The sequence below is a fragment of the Dermacentor albipictus genome, chromosome 8 (assembly GCF_038994185.2).
Source record: "Dermacentor albipictus isolate Rhodes 1998 colony chromosome 8, USDA_Dalb.pri_finalv2, whole genome shotgun sequence".
In the NCBI taxonomy this organism is placed as follows: domain Eukaryota; kingdom Metazoa; phylum Arthropoda; class Arachnida; order Ixodida; family Ixodidae; genus Dermacentor; species Dermacentor albipictus.
In genome coordinates this window covers 20,653,535-20,670,000 of record NC_091828.1, presented here as the reverse complement: position 1 = coordinate 20,670,000, position 16,466 = coordinate 20,653,535, and the positions used below count along the sequence as shown (strand labels likewise).

Below are 16,466 nucleotides of genomic sequence, written 5' to 3'. Positions count from 1 at the left end.
CCCTGGTGGTGATGGCTTTCTGCGCTGCCGGCTTTACTGACCTGGACCACATCGCTGGTGTAGGCGAATTCTTGGTCGCGTTCCCGCGCGGCCGCTTGACGACGGGTGCCCCTTGAGATGGAATGCCCCCATCGTCGGCAGCAGCCGGCTTCCGCTTTGCCCAGGTCGTCGAAGCCCTGGTGGTGATGGCTTTCTGCGCTGCCGGCTTCACTGACCTGGACCACATCACTGGTGTAGGCGAATTCTTGGTCGCGTTCCCGCGCGGCCGCTTGACGACGGGTGCCCCTTGAGATGGACTGCCCCCATCGTCGGCAGCAGCCGGCTTCCGCTCTGCCCAGGTCGTCGAAGCCCTGGTGGTGATGGCTTTCTGCGCTGCCGGCTTCACTGACCTGGACCACATCACTGGTGCAGGCGAATTCTTGGTCGCGTTCCCGCGCGGCCGCTTGAGGACGGGTGCCCCTTGAGATTGACTGCCCCCATCGTCGGCAGCAGCCGGCTTCCGCTTTGCCCAGGTCGTCGAAGCCCTGGTGGTGATGGCTTTCTGCGCTGCCGGCTTCACTGACCTGGACCACATCGCTGGTGTAGGCGAATTCTTGGTCGCGTTCCCGCGCGTCCGCTTGACGACGGGTGCCCCTTGAGATGGACTGCCCCCATCGTCGGCAGCAGCCGGCTTCCGCTCTGCCCAGGTCGTCGAAGCCCTGGTGGTGATGGCTTTCTGCGCTGCCGGCTTCACTGACCTGGACCACATCACTGGTGTAGGCGAATTCTTGGTCGCGTTCCCGCGCGGCCGCTTGAGGACGGGTGCCCCTTGAGATGGACTGCCCCCATCGTCGGCAGCAGCCGGCTTCCGCTTTGCCCAGGTCGTCGAAGCCCTGGTGGTGATGGCTTTCTGCGCTGCCGGCTTCACTGACCTGGACCACATCACTGATGTAGGCGAATTCTTGGTCGCGTTCCCGCGCGGCCGCTTGACGACGGGTGCCCCTTGAGATGGACTGCCCCCATCGTCGGCAGCAGCCGGCTTCCGCTCTGCCCAGGTCGTCGAAGCCCTGGTGGTGATGGCTTTCTGCGCTGCCGGCTTCACTGACCTGGACCACATCACTGGTGTAGGCGAATTCTTGGTCGCGTTCCCGCGCGGCCGCTTGAGGACGGGTGCCCCTTGAGATGGACTGCCCCCATCGTCGGCAGCAGCCGGCTTCCGCTTTGCCCAGGTCGTCGAAGCCCTGGTGGTGATGGCTTTCTGCGCTGCCGGCTTCACTGACTTGGACCACATCACTGGTGTAGGCGAATTCTTGGTCGCGTTCCCGCGCGGCCGCTTGACGACGGGTGCCCCTTAAGATGGACTGCCCCCATCGTCGGCAGCAGCCGGCTTCCGCTCTGCCCAGGTCGTCGAAGCCCTGGTGGTGATGGCTTTCTGCGCTGCCGGCTTCACTGACCTGGACCACATCACTGGTGTAGGCGAATTCTTGGTCGCGTTCCCGCGCGGCCGCTTGAGGACGGGTGCCCCTTGAGATGGACTGCCCCCATCGTCGGCAGCAGCCGGCTTCCGCTTTGCCCAGGTCGTCGAAGCCCTGGTGGTGATGGCTTTCTGCGCTGCCGGCTTCACTGACCTGGACCACATCACTGGTGTAGGCGAATTCTTGGTCGCGTTCCCGCGCGGCCGCTTGAGGACGGGTGCCCCTTGAGACGGACTGCCCCCATCGTCGGCAGCAGCCGGCGTCCGCTTTGCCCAGGTCGTCGAAGCCCTGGTGGTGATGGCTTTCTGCGCTGCCGGCTTCACTGACCTGGACCACATCACTGGTGTAGGCGAATTCTTGGTCGCGTTCCCGCGCGGCCGCTTGACGACGGGTGCCCCTTGAGATGGAATGCCCCCATCGTCGGCAGCAGCCGGCTTCCGCTTTGCCCAGGTCGTCGAAGCCCTGGTGGTGATGGCTTTCTGCGCTGCCGGCTTCACTGACCTGGACCACATCACTGGTGTAGGCGAATTCTTGGTCGCGTTCCCGCGCGGCCGCTTGACGACGGGTGCCCCTTGAGATGGACTGCCCCTATCGTCGGCAGCAGCCGGCTTCCGCTCTGCCCAGGTCGTCGAAGCCCTGGTGGTGATGGCTTTCTGCGCTGCCGGCTTCACTGACCTGGACCACATCACTGGTGTAGGCGAATTCTTGGTCGCGTTCCCGCGCGGCCGCTTGAGGACGGGTGCCCCTTGAGATGGACTGCCCCCATCGTCGGCAGCAGCCGGCTTCCGCTTTGCCCAGGTCGTCGAAGCCCTGGTGGTGATGGCTTTCTGTGCTGCCGGCTTCACTGACCTGGACCACATCGCTGGTGTAGGCGAATTCTTGGTCGCGTTCCCGCGCGGCCGCTTGACGACGGGTGCCCCTTGAGATGGACTGCCCCCATCGTCGGCAGCAGCCGGCTTCCGCTCTGCCCAGGTCGTCGAAGCCCTGGTGGTGATGGCTTTCTGCGCTGCCGGCTTCACTGACCTGGACCACATCACTGGTGTAGGCGAATTCTTGGTCGCGTTCCCGCGCGGCCGCTTGAGGACGGGTGCCCCTTGAGATGGACTGCCCCCATCGTCGGCAGCAGCCGGCTTCCGCTTTGCCCAGGTCGTCGAAGCCCTGGTGGTGATGGCTTTCTGCGCTGCCGGCTTCACTGACCTGGACCACATCACTGGTGTAGGCGAATTATTGGTCGCGTTCCCGCGCGGCCGCTTGACGACGGGTGCCCCTTGAGATGGACTGCCCCCCATCGTCGGCAGCAGCCGGCTTCCGCTCTGCCCAGGTCGTCGAAGCCCTGGTGGTGATGGCTTTCTGCGCTGCCGGCTTCACTGACCTGGACCACATCACTGGTGTAGGCGAATTCTTGGTCGCGTTCCCGCGCGGCCGCTTGAGGACGGGTGCCCCTTGAGATGGACTGCCCCCATCGTCGGCAGCAGCCGGCTTCCGCTTTGCCCAGGTCGTCGAAGCCCTGGTGGTGATGGCTTTCTGCGCTGCCGGCTTCACTGACCTGGACCACATCGCTGGTGTAGGCGAATTCTTGGTCGCGTTCCCGCGCGGCCGCTTGACGACGGGTGCCCCTTGAGATGGAATGCCCCCATCGTCGGCAGCAGCCGGCTTCCGCTTTGCCCAGGTCGTCGAAGCCCTGGTGGTGATGGCTTTCTGCACTGCCGGCTTCACTGACCTGGACCACATCGCTGGTGTAGGCGAATTCTTGGTCGCGTTCCCGCGCGGCCGCTTGACGACGGGTGCCCCTTGAGATGGACTGCCCCCATCGTCGGCAGCAGCCGGCTTCCGCTTTGCCCAGGTCTTCGAAGCCCTGGTGGTGATGGCTTTCTGCGCTGCCGGCTTCACTGACCTGGACCACATCGCTGGTGTAGGCGAATTCTTGGTCGCGTTCCCGCGCGGCCGCTTGACGACGGGTGCCCCTTGAGATGGAATGCCCCCATCGTCGGCAGCAGCCGGCTTCCGCGCTGCCCAGGTCGTCGAAGCCCTGGTGGTGATGGCTTTCTGCGCTGCCGGCTTCACTGACCTGGACCACATCACTGGTGTAGGCGAATTCTTGGTCGCGTTCCCGCGCGGCCGCTTGAGGACGGGTGCCCCTTGAGATGGACTGCCCCCATCGTCGGCAGCAGCCGGCTTCCGCTCTGCCCAGGTCGTCGAAGCCCTGGTGGTGATGGCTTTCTGCGCTGCCGGCTTCACTGACCTGGACCACATCGCTGGTGTAGGCGAATTCTTGGTCGCGTTCCCGCGCGGCCGCTTGAGGACGGGTGCCCCTTGAGATGGACTGCCCCCATTGTCAGCAGCAGCCGGCTTCCGCTTCTCCCAGGTCGTCTTGCCCCTGGCCGCCTCGTTGTTGGCTGTACCCTCCTCCCACGTCATGGCGGCAGCAGCTCGGCGTAATCCTTCGGCCTCCCTCCTCCGTCGGTGCTCGCTCCCGCAGTCTCCTCACCGTCGTCGTCAGCCGGAATGTACTCGAAGCTTGGGCTTCAGGGGGAGCAGTGCCCGCAGTGGGAGGACGGCCTCCTTCAGCGCTCCAAGCGAAATCTGATCTGGCCAGTCGAGCAGCGTACGCGAGCCCCGTGGAATGGCGCGTGGAGCGGCGGGCTTCTTTCTCCTTCGTCTCGCCGATTTTCTCGCTGGTGTAGAGGTCGCCAGCTATGTTTGTCTGGCTATCTGGTGGCGACACCGGCGTTCCTTCCTGTATTTCCGCAGACGATTAAACTTCACTTGTCGTTACGACGCCAGAGCGCTTCCCTGCGTCGCCTCTCGGCATGCTGTACCGCTACCGCCTCGACATTGGGAACCCAACACTCTAAGTCTTGTCAGAAGTGGCCGCTTGAAGAACTTTGTTTGCTTCCGTCTACCGAACGCTAAGCAAGATGGCTAACGAGAAACTTGCGTCCGATTTGAAGTGCCTCGCAATTTCCGTATAGCAACCCAGCGCGTTCGACTTCAACCATATTGCGTCCTGGCCGGCGTGTACAACCCTTTATCAAGATAACACCGCACTCTCTGCGGTTGGCCACACGTCTGCAGAAGTACAAGTACACTAACTTCTATATGGTATACGCACTGAAGTCGTCCCCTTTTTGAAATCTTTTCGCTTTCCGTGGACCAGATGCGGTGCTATGAAATTTTCGTAAAACGTTTCGCTGAGATGTTTGTACACCAAACAAAACGAAGTATACGAATCTTCTCTGTTTGTCAAGTGCGCTAGGGAACCGGGCGAAGGCGTCGATGCTTATTTCGCCCAATTGTGGTGGCTCATCAAGGGCGGCAACTTCCAGGCTCCTCGGGTGGAAGAGCGTCTCGGACGCGACATATTCGTGGATGGCCTAAGATTTATTGGCATTTTGTCGCTATTAATCTATTGATCGGGCATTCAGCAAAAAACAGGCAAGCAGGTATTGTCGGACTTCTGCACCCACCTATAATATATCTATATTTTAATGGGTGCACCGAACAGTTCCGACGGTAACGTCTCTTTGTAACCGAGGAGGCAGGTGACGCAGAGCAGGAACAGCTGGTTGCCCGAACGGCTCACACTCGTGCGACCTTAACGAGTCTGCCCACGAGGCTGCGCCTGGCTTTACCGACCGCGCTGCCCTCGGATCGGAAGACTCTCTCCCCGGACACAGAGATGCTCCTCTCACACACAACGAAATCACTAAATTCTTTTACTTAGAAAGAAGGGTTTTTCCCCCGCCTCACTCCAAGCTAAGCATGCCGCAGGCGGTCACACTAAGACTTCTGCAAACAAACTCGTATCCAAATCCGGCGTCCCTTAATAGCACATATCCCGAGATTTATCCGTATTGTTCTTGCGTGGCCTGTGGTGAGGTAGCTACGTTGCCTCATATGCTCTGGGAGTGCGGGTCGCTGGGCCCGAAGTTCACCAAGGGAGAGTGGGACGTGCTCCTGCGAAGTCCCGTCTTTGAGGACCAAATCCTGCTCCTCCAGCGCGCCCGCGATCAGGCCGGCAGACTTGATCTGTCAGTCCCGTCGTGGGATTAGCCAGGTGCGCGTTTTATCGCGCTTTGCTGAACCAAATAAAAGTTTGTTTATTCACTCACTCACTCACTCACTCACTCACTCACTCACTCACTCACTCACTCACTCACTCACTCACTCACTCACTCACTCACTCACTCACTCACTCACTCACTCACTCACTCACTCACTCACTCACTCACTCACTCACTCACTCACTCACTCACTCACTCACTCACTCACTCACTCACTCACTCACTCACTCACACTCGTGCGCAGCACTGGCGATCCGGCTGGCCCACTGGTTGCACAGCAGGCATGGAGGAGACGATCTGGCTGGCCTTGTTCTTGTGCTCTTCATCATTACAATTACCCCCGGTGCAAAAGCGGAGCCACCCTGGCGACTTACGACGTGGAGACGAGCGGGTCATAGAATTGTTTCAGGCGGCGCACGTGAACAACATCCCGTACACGGCGGCGCTTGTCGGATGTCGATGTAAGCGGTTCTATGACATAGTTGACCGGAGAGGTCCGTTCGACGATGCGATATGGTCCACCATACTGTGAGAGAAGTTTTGTCGAAAGTCCAGGCGTGGTAGAAGGCACGGACAACAAGACAAGGGTGCCGGGAGCGACGTTCGGATTTGTAGCGTCGCCATCACGATTGGCTTTTTGTCGTTGTTGGTCAGCGGAGGTGAACTTTCGGGCTAATTGACGGCGTTCCTCGGCGTATCGGGTGACGGCTGAAACGGGAGCACATTCTGACGCGTCTGGTGTATAAGGCAAAACCGTATCGATGGTATGGGAAGGATCGCGACCGTAGAGAAGAAAGTATGGAGAAAATCCTGTGGTACTTTGTGTAGCCGTATTATATGCGTACGTGACAAATGGGAGGATGATATCCCAGTTGGTATGCTCCGATGAAACGTACATGGCGAGCATATCACCAAGGGTGCGATTGAGACGCTCTGTAAGTCCGTTAGTTTGAGGATGGTACGCCGTGGTGGTCCGGTGAACTATGCGGCATTGAGCAAGCAGAGCTTCAACCACCTGCGACAGAAACACACGGCCTCTATCACTCAGCAGCTCCCGAGGTGGGCCATGACGAAGAATGAAACGATGGAGCAGAAAGGATGCAACGTCACTGGCGGTCGCTGCAGGTAGAGCAGCGGTTTCGGCATAGCATGTAAGGTGATCCACTGCGACAATAATCCATCGTTTTCCAGCGGGTGTTAGTCGTAGCGGCCCTACAGGTCAATTCCCACATGGTCGAAAGCACGAGCAGGGCACGGAAGCGGCTGTAATAATCCGTGGGCCGGATCAGGCGGAGATTTGCGGCGTTGGTATTGCGGGCACGAGCGGACAAACTTTTGCACAAAAGTAAACATTCCTCGCCAGTAGTAACGTTGCCGCAGGCGCTCATACGTCTTCAAAACGCCTGCGTGTGTACATCGTGGGTCAGTATGGAAAAACGCGCACATGTCGGAACGCAAAGTCCTAGGGATAACCAGGAGCCACTTGCGACCACCAGGCTGGTAGTTGCGTCGATACAAGGGTTTATCCCGGGCAGCAAAATGGACAGCCTGGCGACGCAAGGAGAGGGTGATGGGAGATGCAGGCGAGCCAGAAAGGAGATCCAAAAGAGAGGCCACCCAAGGATCTTTGCGCTGCTCTGATGCGAAGGTGTCGAAGTCGACCGAGGATACCACCTTAATGGTGGAGAGGGAGGCCGTGTCGACTGGCAGCGGAGAGCGGGAAAGAGCGTCAGCGTCAGTGTGCTTGCGACCTGAGCGGTATATGACGCGTATGTCGTATTCTTGAATGCACAAAGCCCAGCGGGCAAGGCGTCCAGACGGGTCTCTTAAAGAGGATAACCAACAAAGGGCGTGATGGTCAGTAACCACCTTGAAAGGCCTGCCATATAAATAGGGGCGAAACTTCCCGAGTGCCCAAACGATGGCCAGGCATTCTTTTTCTGTGACGCTGTAATTGCGTTCCGCTTTGTTCAGCGCACGACTGGCGTAAGCAACGACGTACTCGGAGTAGCCAGAATTGCGCTGCGCAAGGACAGCGCCAAGGCCAATACCACTGGCATCGGTATGCACTTCAGTTAGGGCGGTGGGGTCGAAGTGTCGCAGTATAGGCGGAGACCTCAGGAGACGGCGTAAGGTCACGAACGCGGGGTCGCATGCAGGAGACCAGGAGGAAAGGTCGTTGGCGCCACTTAAGAGCTGTGTCAGAGGTGATATTATCGAGGCAAAATTGCGAACAAAGCGCCTGAAGTAAGAACAGAGGCCGATGAAGGCGCGGAGTTCTTTGAGTGTCTTTGGTTTCGGAAATTCTGCCATGGCGCGAAGTTTTGATGGGTCGGGGCAAATGCCGTCTTGCGATACGACGTGACCTAGAATCATGAGCTTGCGCGCGGCGAACTGGCACTTTTTCAGGTTCAGTTGCAGGCCTGCGTTGGTCAAAGACGTCAACACTTGCCTAAGGCGAAGAAGATGCGTGCTGAAATCAGGGGCGAACACAACGATGTCGTCGAGATAGCACAAACATGTGCTCCATTTTAGGCCGCGCAAGATATTGTCCATCATTCGTTCAAAGGTAGCAGGCGCATTGCATAGGCCAAATGGCATCACATTAAATTCGTAGAAACCGTCTGGCGTTATGAATGCAGTTTTAGGGCGATCAACTGCAGACATCGGGACCTGCCAGTAGCCCGAGCGTAAATCCAACGAAGAGAAGAATTTGGCGCCTTGCAAGCTGTCCAGAGCGTCGTCAATGCGCGGTAGAGGGTATACGTCTTTGCGCGTTATCTTATTGAGACGGCTATAACCGACGCAGAACCGAATGGAACCATCTTTTTTTGTGACGAGAACCACCGGTGATGCCCACCAGTGGCGTAGCCAGAAATTTCGTTCGGGGGGGGGGGGGGCTACGCCAGTGGCCCCATGTATGTATATATATATATATATATATATATATGTATTTATGGGGCCAGTGGCGTAGCCAGAAATTTTGTTCGGGGGGGGGGGGGTCACCTTGCAGCTCGGCCTCTTCCTTAAGAGGATGCTTTAGCTCGGGTGCTCCTATTTTAAATACATGTAGAGAAGGGGAGTTCGTTTTTCCCTGCAACCACTTCACCAAATTTGAGGAGGTCTGTTGCATTTAAAAGAATAAGTTTAATTCTAGTGAATGCTGGTTTCAAATTTTTCATTTAGGTGGTCAATTATTTATTAAATACTGGCCAAAATCGAAAATTTTTCAGAAAACGAAACTATCAAGTTTAAAACTCCGTGATTCAACAATGAAAAATGATATCACTATTCTGTGAATCGCATCTAATAGTGCATCTACAGCGGACAAAATAGATATGTTACACATGAATCTCAATAAAATTTAGTATTGTGGAAATACAGCTTTCGCAGAAACTTTGTACACAGCGTAACCAATTCACGTAAGATACAAATTGACATAGCAAACTTGTCCGCTTTGACGGTTATTATAGATGCCGTTTACAGAACCACAATATCTGTTCTTCATGCATAGCTATTAGTTTGTAAACGTCGTGCTTCTATTTTTTCAAACTTTCGAATTTTTCAAAATATTTTAAACAAAATTCAGGCCCTAAATCGAAGTTCTGTTTCCAACAGACACTAGGATTTAACTTTCTCTCTCAAATGCAACCAATTTCAATAAAAGCGATTAGAAGGATTATCTCAGAAAAGCGTTTCTGCGTTTTACAAGTATTTGAATAGGCCGCGTCGGGTTGGGCCCGAGCTAAAGCTTCCTCTTAAACAATTTGTTGAGAGATCAAATACATGAAGAATAACTAACTGCATTGTCATTGCCAAAGATGCTGCAAACCAATTCTTGAACGCTACGCACTGTCAAAATAATAAAATATGTATTCTTTCATAAAAGAATATACTTGTATGTGCCAAAAATTTTGCCAAAAATAACTGATATCAATGCTTCCATATTTCTGTCTATTTATTAAGTAAAGAAAATATCCCACGAACTTTAGAACTATATCAGTTCGAAATCAGGAAAGCAGTGCATGCCGCTGATATGAAAAATTAAAAGGCAATGAAGTGAACAAGTTGAGGACAAATATGTTAATGAAACTTTGTCATTCAAGAACCGTGCTTACATTCTTGTACATATACAATGGCCAGTGAAAAATCTCAATGACGCTGTCGTTTGTTCCAACGTATTACGCAGGAGTAGCTGTCCCCTGTCGTGTATCGTGAGTAATTGCACCGAAGTTATAGTCGCGACAGAGAGCACGTATCAAAAGCAGGAGTTCTGCAAGATATACGAGGGCAAGTCAAATGAATGTGAGCCAACAACGGGGTACTTTATTTAAAAGTAGTCTTCATGAGAATTTAGACATTTGTCTCATTGACTAACGAGTCGCGTGATTCCCGTCTTATAAAACTCATTGGGTTGCTGCTTCAAAAAGTCTGTATCTGGTTCCCTTGAGCTGTTTTTTCGGTTGCCCCAAAATGTAAAAGTCGCAAGGTGACAGGTCTGAGCTGTATGGCGGATGTTGCAGCGTTTCCTACTTGAACTTTGCCAGTTTGGTATTAACCACATAAGCGACGTGGGGACAGGCATTGTCGTGGAACAAGATGACCCCATTCGTCAATTTCCCACGTTGTTCGTTCTTGATTGCGACACGCTGCCGTTCTGGCCTTTCATAATATCCGAGACAATTGACAGCCTCTCGAGATTTAGCAAATTCTATCAGTAATGGACCCTGACGATCGAAAAAGAAGTCAACACCTTTCCAGCGGAAATGATGGCCTTTGCGTTCTTTGGGCGTGGTAAATTCGAATGTTTCCACTGTAAGCTTTGCCGTCGTGCTTCAGACTCGTAGTAGTGGAACCAAGATTCGTCCCCGATCACAATTGCATTCAAGAAGTCGTCATCCTCATTGTGATACCCGATCAGATGAGTCAAGGCAGCGCGAAACTTCTCCGTCTTCTCGCGATGGATCAAAATCTTAAGGATCCATTCATCCATTGGTCTGCGCACCAAAGAGCCGATAACCGAGAACTCATGAATTATGGCGTGAACATAACCGTGACATGTTCAGACGGTCTGCCAGTTCATCGAAGCTTATCCTCCGTTCTTGTTTCATTAGTTCATGAACCTTTGAAATTGTGTGTGGGGTGATTGCACGATGGTTTTGGCCCGGTCTTGGAATGTCTTTGCAATGTCCTTTGAACCGTTTGCTCCAACGCTTCACAGGGGTCAATGAAATGCAGTGTTCAACGTACACGGCAGCCATACGGCGATTAATTTCTGTTTTGGAAACACCTTCAGCTGTCAAAACCTTCGCGACACCGAGCTGTTCAACTTTTGAAGTGTCCATTATGTGACGCAAGTATATTCAACCCAGTGTATGAGAGCATTAAAGAACATTTATCTTCACACCTGCGTGTCACTTTTGTAAATTAGACATGCCGTTCTTCTACGCGCATGCCTCGCAGATAATGAACCCAACCATTATTGCTCGGTTAGGGTAGGCTCACTTTCATTTGACTCGCCCTCGTACATTAGAAATGCAAAGATACAATGGGATATATAAATGCGAAAATACGGCTTGATAAAGGACAAAAAAGTGTCACTGGAAACAAAGTTCACTGCATGTATACACAAAACCTCGCAACAAGATATTTAAGTATATGTATAAGTCTCCAATGAGTCTATGTATGTAAGAAAAAGTAACTGCATATAATGCGTCAAAGAAGGCAAATAAACATGTTGCACAATCATAGATTCACAGAATCCTACATTCCGCCCCATCCATCCACTTCCCCCGATGTATTGCGCGTGACGGAAGGCGGCGCGCTTGCTCCCCGCTTTTCTCCTTTGCGCACACAAGACTGAGCCACCATCGTCGGCTCACCCATTCCACCTCCCCTCCTACGCTTTCACTCGCACATACAGCATGCAGCGCGTGGTCACGATGTTATCACCCTTGGACTTTATACGAAAAATGAGGGCGGCGTCGACGGCAGGAATGCGTCTGGAGTGTCCATATAATTGCTTTCGCAATAATATAATAAACGTATCCGGCAACTGAAGCGTCCCGTCGCCCATTACTTTCCGCAAAAGAAGTATCAAAATCGAACTTTCACCATGGGACAATTCGCTGCGCCGCAACAATGTATTTTTTTTTCTGTGGGACGGAGGCACCGAAATGAAAAAAAAAACGCATAGGAAAGTATGTTGGCCAGAATCGAATGCCTACTTCGGGCACATAATGGGGCTACGGCAGGAATACCGAAGAAAACATGAGACGCTTGGTCCACCGAGAACCATACGCATACTGCTCAGTACCCTACACCGGCGAAACAAGACTTTCCGGAAAGGTTCCGCTCAAGGAATGCGGTGCAATACTTCGAGTCCCCTCAGTGATGGCGGCGAGTGACCATTGTTTTATTTTTCTTGTCTGCTAGCCAGAAAGTGTCCAAAACTCTGCCTGGCGAAAATCTACTCTGCCAGAGTAAACCGAGCGCGCACCGAAGTGCACTGCGTGGTAGTCGGGGCCATACGAGAAAAACGTATGCGCTCTGGCTGGCTCTGGCAGCTCGCGGTTAGGGTAGCGACAAAAAATAATAATAAATAAAAATAAAAAAATTGAAGAGGCTCAATATGTTCTCGCGAATAAAAGTTAAAGTAGAACAAATAAGAACGTAGTTACTTTTGCTGGCTTTAGTGTCTTGACATGGATGTTCTGGCGTAGGTTAAAGAAAATGTTGATATTTTTTTATGTGACATGACGGCACGAATGAACCACCCCAACGCTTCGTCTCATTGGACCTCGCTGCGTGCTTTGTCAACTCGTCTGCTAGTGTGTTGATTTGGCTTGTCTCGTTGTATGTTCCGATCTAAGACTTTAGAAAAGTCAATGCAACTTTGGTGTCAAATGTTTATAACAACATTAAACCCACAAAGTTCCGCAATTGAAAATCTTAAGCACAAGTTTGGAAATGTCAATGCACCTTTCACATCAAGAGCTTATGACATTTATACCCATAAAGTTTCGCAATTGATATCCATGCGCTTCATACATTCCGTGGCCTTAGTGAGATGCCGCGGCGAGCCCGCTCACCATCAAAACGCTTTTGAAGCTTTGTGCTCGAATGGGACTGCTTGGCGTTATGTGACTCCCGGTGTATAGGCGTTGCCACGAAATCCAGCCCGAGTTCGCAATCTTCCTGGTTAAATGTCTTTTGGAGCGTGAAAAAGACATTCTAGACAAAATCCAGAGTGATTTCCGGCGCCAGGGGTTGCTTTGGTCGGTGGTGCATGGACAGCCCGAAAAAATTTCGGGGGGGGGGGGCTGAAGCCCCATGAGCCCCCCCCCCCTGGCTACGCCCCTGATGCCCACGGGTTATTGGAAGGTCGAATGATGCCGCGCTGAAGCATGTCGTCCACGTGCTCACTGATCACCTGACGCTCCTTCGCGGATACGTGGTACGGGCGCTGCCGCAATGGCGCGTTGGAGCCAGTGTCGATGTGGTGGCTGACGGTTGACGAGTGACCCAGAGTAGGCTGAGCGACATGGTGCATCGAATTCGCTTTGTTGTTGAAGCGAAACACGTGCGCCGCCTCCTTGAAAGCCCTGTAAACCTCTGCGCGAGTGCCCTGCGTTTGCCGTCACGCGGGAACGCACGACAACGGAGGCGGCAGCGACGACGTCCTTATGCCTCGAGCGTAATTACTGTCCGAATAACGGCACCACCCCTGACAACACTCGCGTGGCGCAGAAAACAGAGATGCCCCATTTCATCGTTGCTTTCTTTTTCCAAGACTGTTTAAGTTGACTCATTCCCGAGTTTATTAGTTTATGGTCACATTTAGGTTAACGACTTCATTACTTACATTTCTCTTTTTCCTCCTACCGCCCGATTCTTGATCAAGACCGTGTAGTCGGCACGCGCCCTCATCTGTGATCATCATCAGCAACAGCCGCACTCGCTCCAAGGGGGACGCAGAACGAACGCATGTTCCCTGCAGCCATGAACATTTTCGGCGGCGGCGATGCACCACAGCCCGTCGAAGTCGTCAAGGAGAGCTCGGGTCGAGGAAGAGGCAGAGTCAAGCTCAACGCCCCTGCGCACATCCTGGGATCGTCCTGCACTGTGCCGCAGCAGCAAAAGCCAGCAGCGACGACCCCGGTCTCACGAGGCTGCGGACCACTCTCGAACGCGCTTCCACAACTCGACGCTGGGCGCTATTGGCTGCAGCACAGTGAAGCACAACGAGACTCCCAGATGCAAAAGGTCAGGCCGAGGCCCGAATCCTCTAGTTATCTTTTATTGTCCACTCACAGCGTGCCAGCACGGCCTATATGCAGTGCGTGACTTGATACAAACGCACATTCGCTTATAACGTAGAAGTTGTGTTTTCGCAGTTGCTGCTCTTTTACAGCTAAGCTGTTAGCCTCTAGTTGGGCTTTTTGTGTCCGCGTCCCAAGTTTCACTCAGACAAAAAGAAACGGCAGGTGGAAGACTTTTAAGTTTCAGCGTTACAGAATTATGTTTTCTCGTATATTGAATTATAATCCGACGCCGTCATGTCTGCCGGTCGCGTGTAAGTGGTACTTTACAAATTTTGTGCCATATCTTACTTTGACAAATTGACAGCTCAATGACGCACTTGCGCTCTACTACAAGACCTACTAGAATGCGCCGCAGTTGCGCTCACGTGCGCACACGCGCGACGAACGTGCGCACGCGATGTATCTGTCCTTGATGCGCGGGCGCTCCAGCGCTCGTTGAATCTGCTGCGCAGCGTGTGCAACGACCGTAATCGACATCACAGCAAACACTGTTCAGAAAGTCACAGAGGCGATTCATTTTGTAAACTCGGGTTAAGCGCAAGCGTATGGACGCCGCAAACATGCACCGCGGCGTCGAAGATACAAACGGCGACGGTGCGAACGCGGTCGCTACAATAATGGACGAAGGAAAAAATATAAGAGGGAGCATTACGTCACGCAGCCGGCCATGGCAAGCGAACCGCATTGGTGGCCCAACACGTGACCACTTGCATCTAGACCACGGAGCAAGAATCGAGATTTGCTAAGACGTTTGGTTCCCAGGAGCTATGCCAGTAGTTCTTATTAGGCGAGAGTTTGTTCGGCTGCACTGCCGTAGCTCTGCCTGCAGAGCGGGAACACGAAAACCAACCGCGCGCTTTGACGTACGATCACATGTTGGGCCGACAGGTTTGGCTTCAATCGCTGTGGGATATGCTCCCACCTATATTTTTAAAGTGCAACACCGGCGATTTTTTGACCATGTCAAGGTAATAGAATATTTCGGTTCCCGAGACCCCCTTGTGACGCGTCTGATAGAATTGTTTCACAAATTCGAAAATAATTTTAAATAACCAATGAAAGCACAAAAAGGAAACCGAAACCTTACTAAGCAGCTGAGCGAACCTCTTCGTGTGACGTCAAGGATGCATCCACCGGGCAAGGCGCGCAAGGCATGCCGGTCTCTTGCGCTGGCACCGAAGAGCAGGCACTCGGCTGAATTGTGACAGCCAGCACTTCGGATGTGTCAAATATTGACAGGCATTATTCTCACGAATTCGATAGCCACGAATCGCCGCTCGCATTCAACCCACCTTCGTGAGAGTCAGCGCCCATGTGCTACATATTATGCTGCAACATGAAGACCAAGGGTAGCCCAAACTACTGATGGTATACGTGCTGCTTGCTGCTTTAGGTGTATACCTCTTCTCAGGGAAACGCTTCGCATCCTCACTGTGAGATGTCGAGCAAGACTTTCCGCGTTTGTATCTCGCAAAAACGCCGCTGACTGTCGAAAGCACCGAACGGTGCATTTGTTTGCGTTGATCGGCAGGTGCAGCGACCACTCGTCGTTCGCTTGAGGTATAATGCTATAACCGCTCATCGTTGACGTCAAATAACGTTAGAACATATTAGAACAGGAAGATTTTGTGCGTGTAAGTACTGTTGCATCTCTCTGAATCGCGCTGATATGAGCGAACACGCACCTTCGAAAACAGCGAGCGGCAGACTGTAGCACGGGAGCGTTATGTTGCCTACTTATCATTCATCGTATTTTCTTCACGCACACAAAATGTTCCGTAAAATGGACATAGATGAGAAATTCGCGCGTGTGATAGAGAACGCGTAGTTTTTCGCAAAAACGCCGATTGGCAGCTGAACGAGGCGGTTGTTTACGCTGCTGTATCGAAGGGGCCCGCGCTCGCTGCCCATTTCCGATACGAGGCAAGCAGTGCACCTCGGTAGCTAAATATTCAGTCGGCATGACAATACCTAAAAATACACCCATCTTCGTAGTCGCATTTAATTTAGGGAAGTGCCGGTGAGTGCGGCGGGCAGCTTTCCGTCAAAAACGGCAATGCACCGATGTCGATACTGCTCCATGTCGTCGCTTCTTGCTTTCTGTGTCTGCTCTGTACGAAATGAGGAATGGTTCATTTCAAATCCGTATGGGCAAAACTGAACCACAGAAGTATTTTATGCGAAGCATATTACGAGAGCTCAACCCAGCTCCTCAGGCGCGGCGGTGTCGCCTTGAAACCACGTGACACCGTGACGTCACGACAGAGGAGAAGTGGCTTTGGCTCAACTCTTGCAAGACGGGCTGGGTGGGAATCGAACCAGGGTCTCCGGACTGTGGGACGGAGACGCTACCACTGAGCCACGAGTTTTTTTTTTCCTTATTGCCGGTGTTCGACGTACACATACGGCATAAACAGATACACTTCATAATGGTAAAAGCAATGACCGTCTTGGGCCCTTGCGAATAGTTAAAAACACTTGATTACCGCTAGTTCATCCAATATATGCATCCATTCGGGTGGTTCTGTTCTCGTTCTATAAGCTTCACGCAGATATAGCACACTTTCAATGAAATGCTCTCTCGCAGGATGAATAACAAGCCTCTCATGGCGCTCATCCATTCT

The 16,466-nt window shown here is 52.9% G+C and overlaps 3 protein-coding genes across 3 annotated transcripts in view; 1 reads left to right on the top strand and 2 right to left on the bottom strand.

The window, feature by feature from the left end:
- The window catches only part of LOC139049208 (putative POM121-like protein 1-like), a 3,201-nt gene extending 1,931 nt beyond the window's left edge, over nucleotides 1-1,270 (bottom strand). Inside the window, exon 1 of the mRNA XM_070524572.1 lies at nucleotides 1-1,270. This exon is cut by the window's left edge and continues 1,931 nt beyond it. Coding sequence (XP_070380673.1) covers nucleotides 1-1,270 — 1,270 coding nt within the window.
- Nucleotides 1,271-2,678: 1,408 nt separating this feature from the next.
- On the bottom strand, nucleotides 2,679-3,872 carry LOC139049207 (uncharacterized). The gene has a single exon (XM_070524571.1). It carries the CDS (start codon nucleotides 3,870-3,872, stop codon nucleotides 2,679-2,681), a length of 1,194 nt encoding a protein of 397 aa, XP_070380672.1.
- A 9,585-nt stretch (nucleotides 3,873-13,457) lies between these two features.
- The window catches only part of LOC139048644 (MIF4G domain-containing protein B-like), an 82,832-nt gene continuing 79,823 nt past the window's right edge, over nucleotides 13,458-16,466 (top strand). The window contains exon 1 of the mRNA XM_070523118.1: nucleotides 13,458-13,783. Within this exon, the coding sequence (XP_070379219.1) occupies nucleotides 13,505-13,783 (279 nt within the window). The 5' untranslated portion in view covers nucleotides 13,458-13,504. The remainder of the gene's footprint in view (nucleotides 13,784-16,466) is intronic.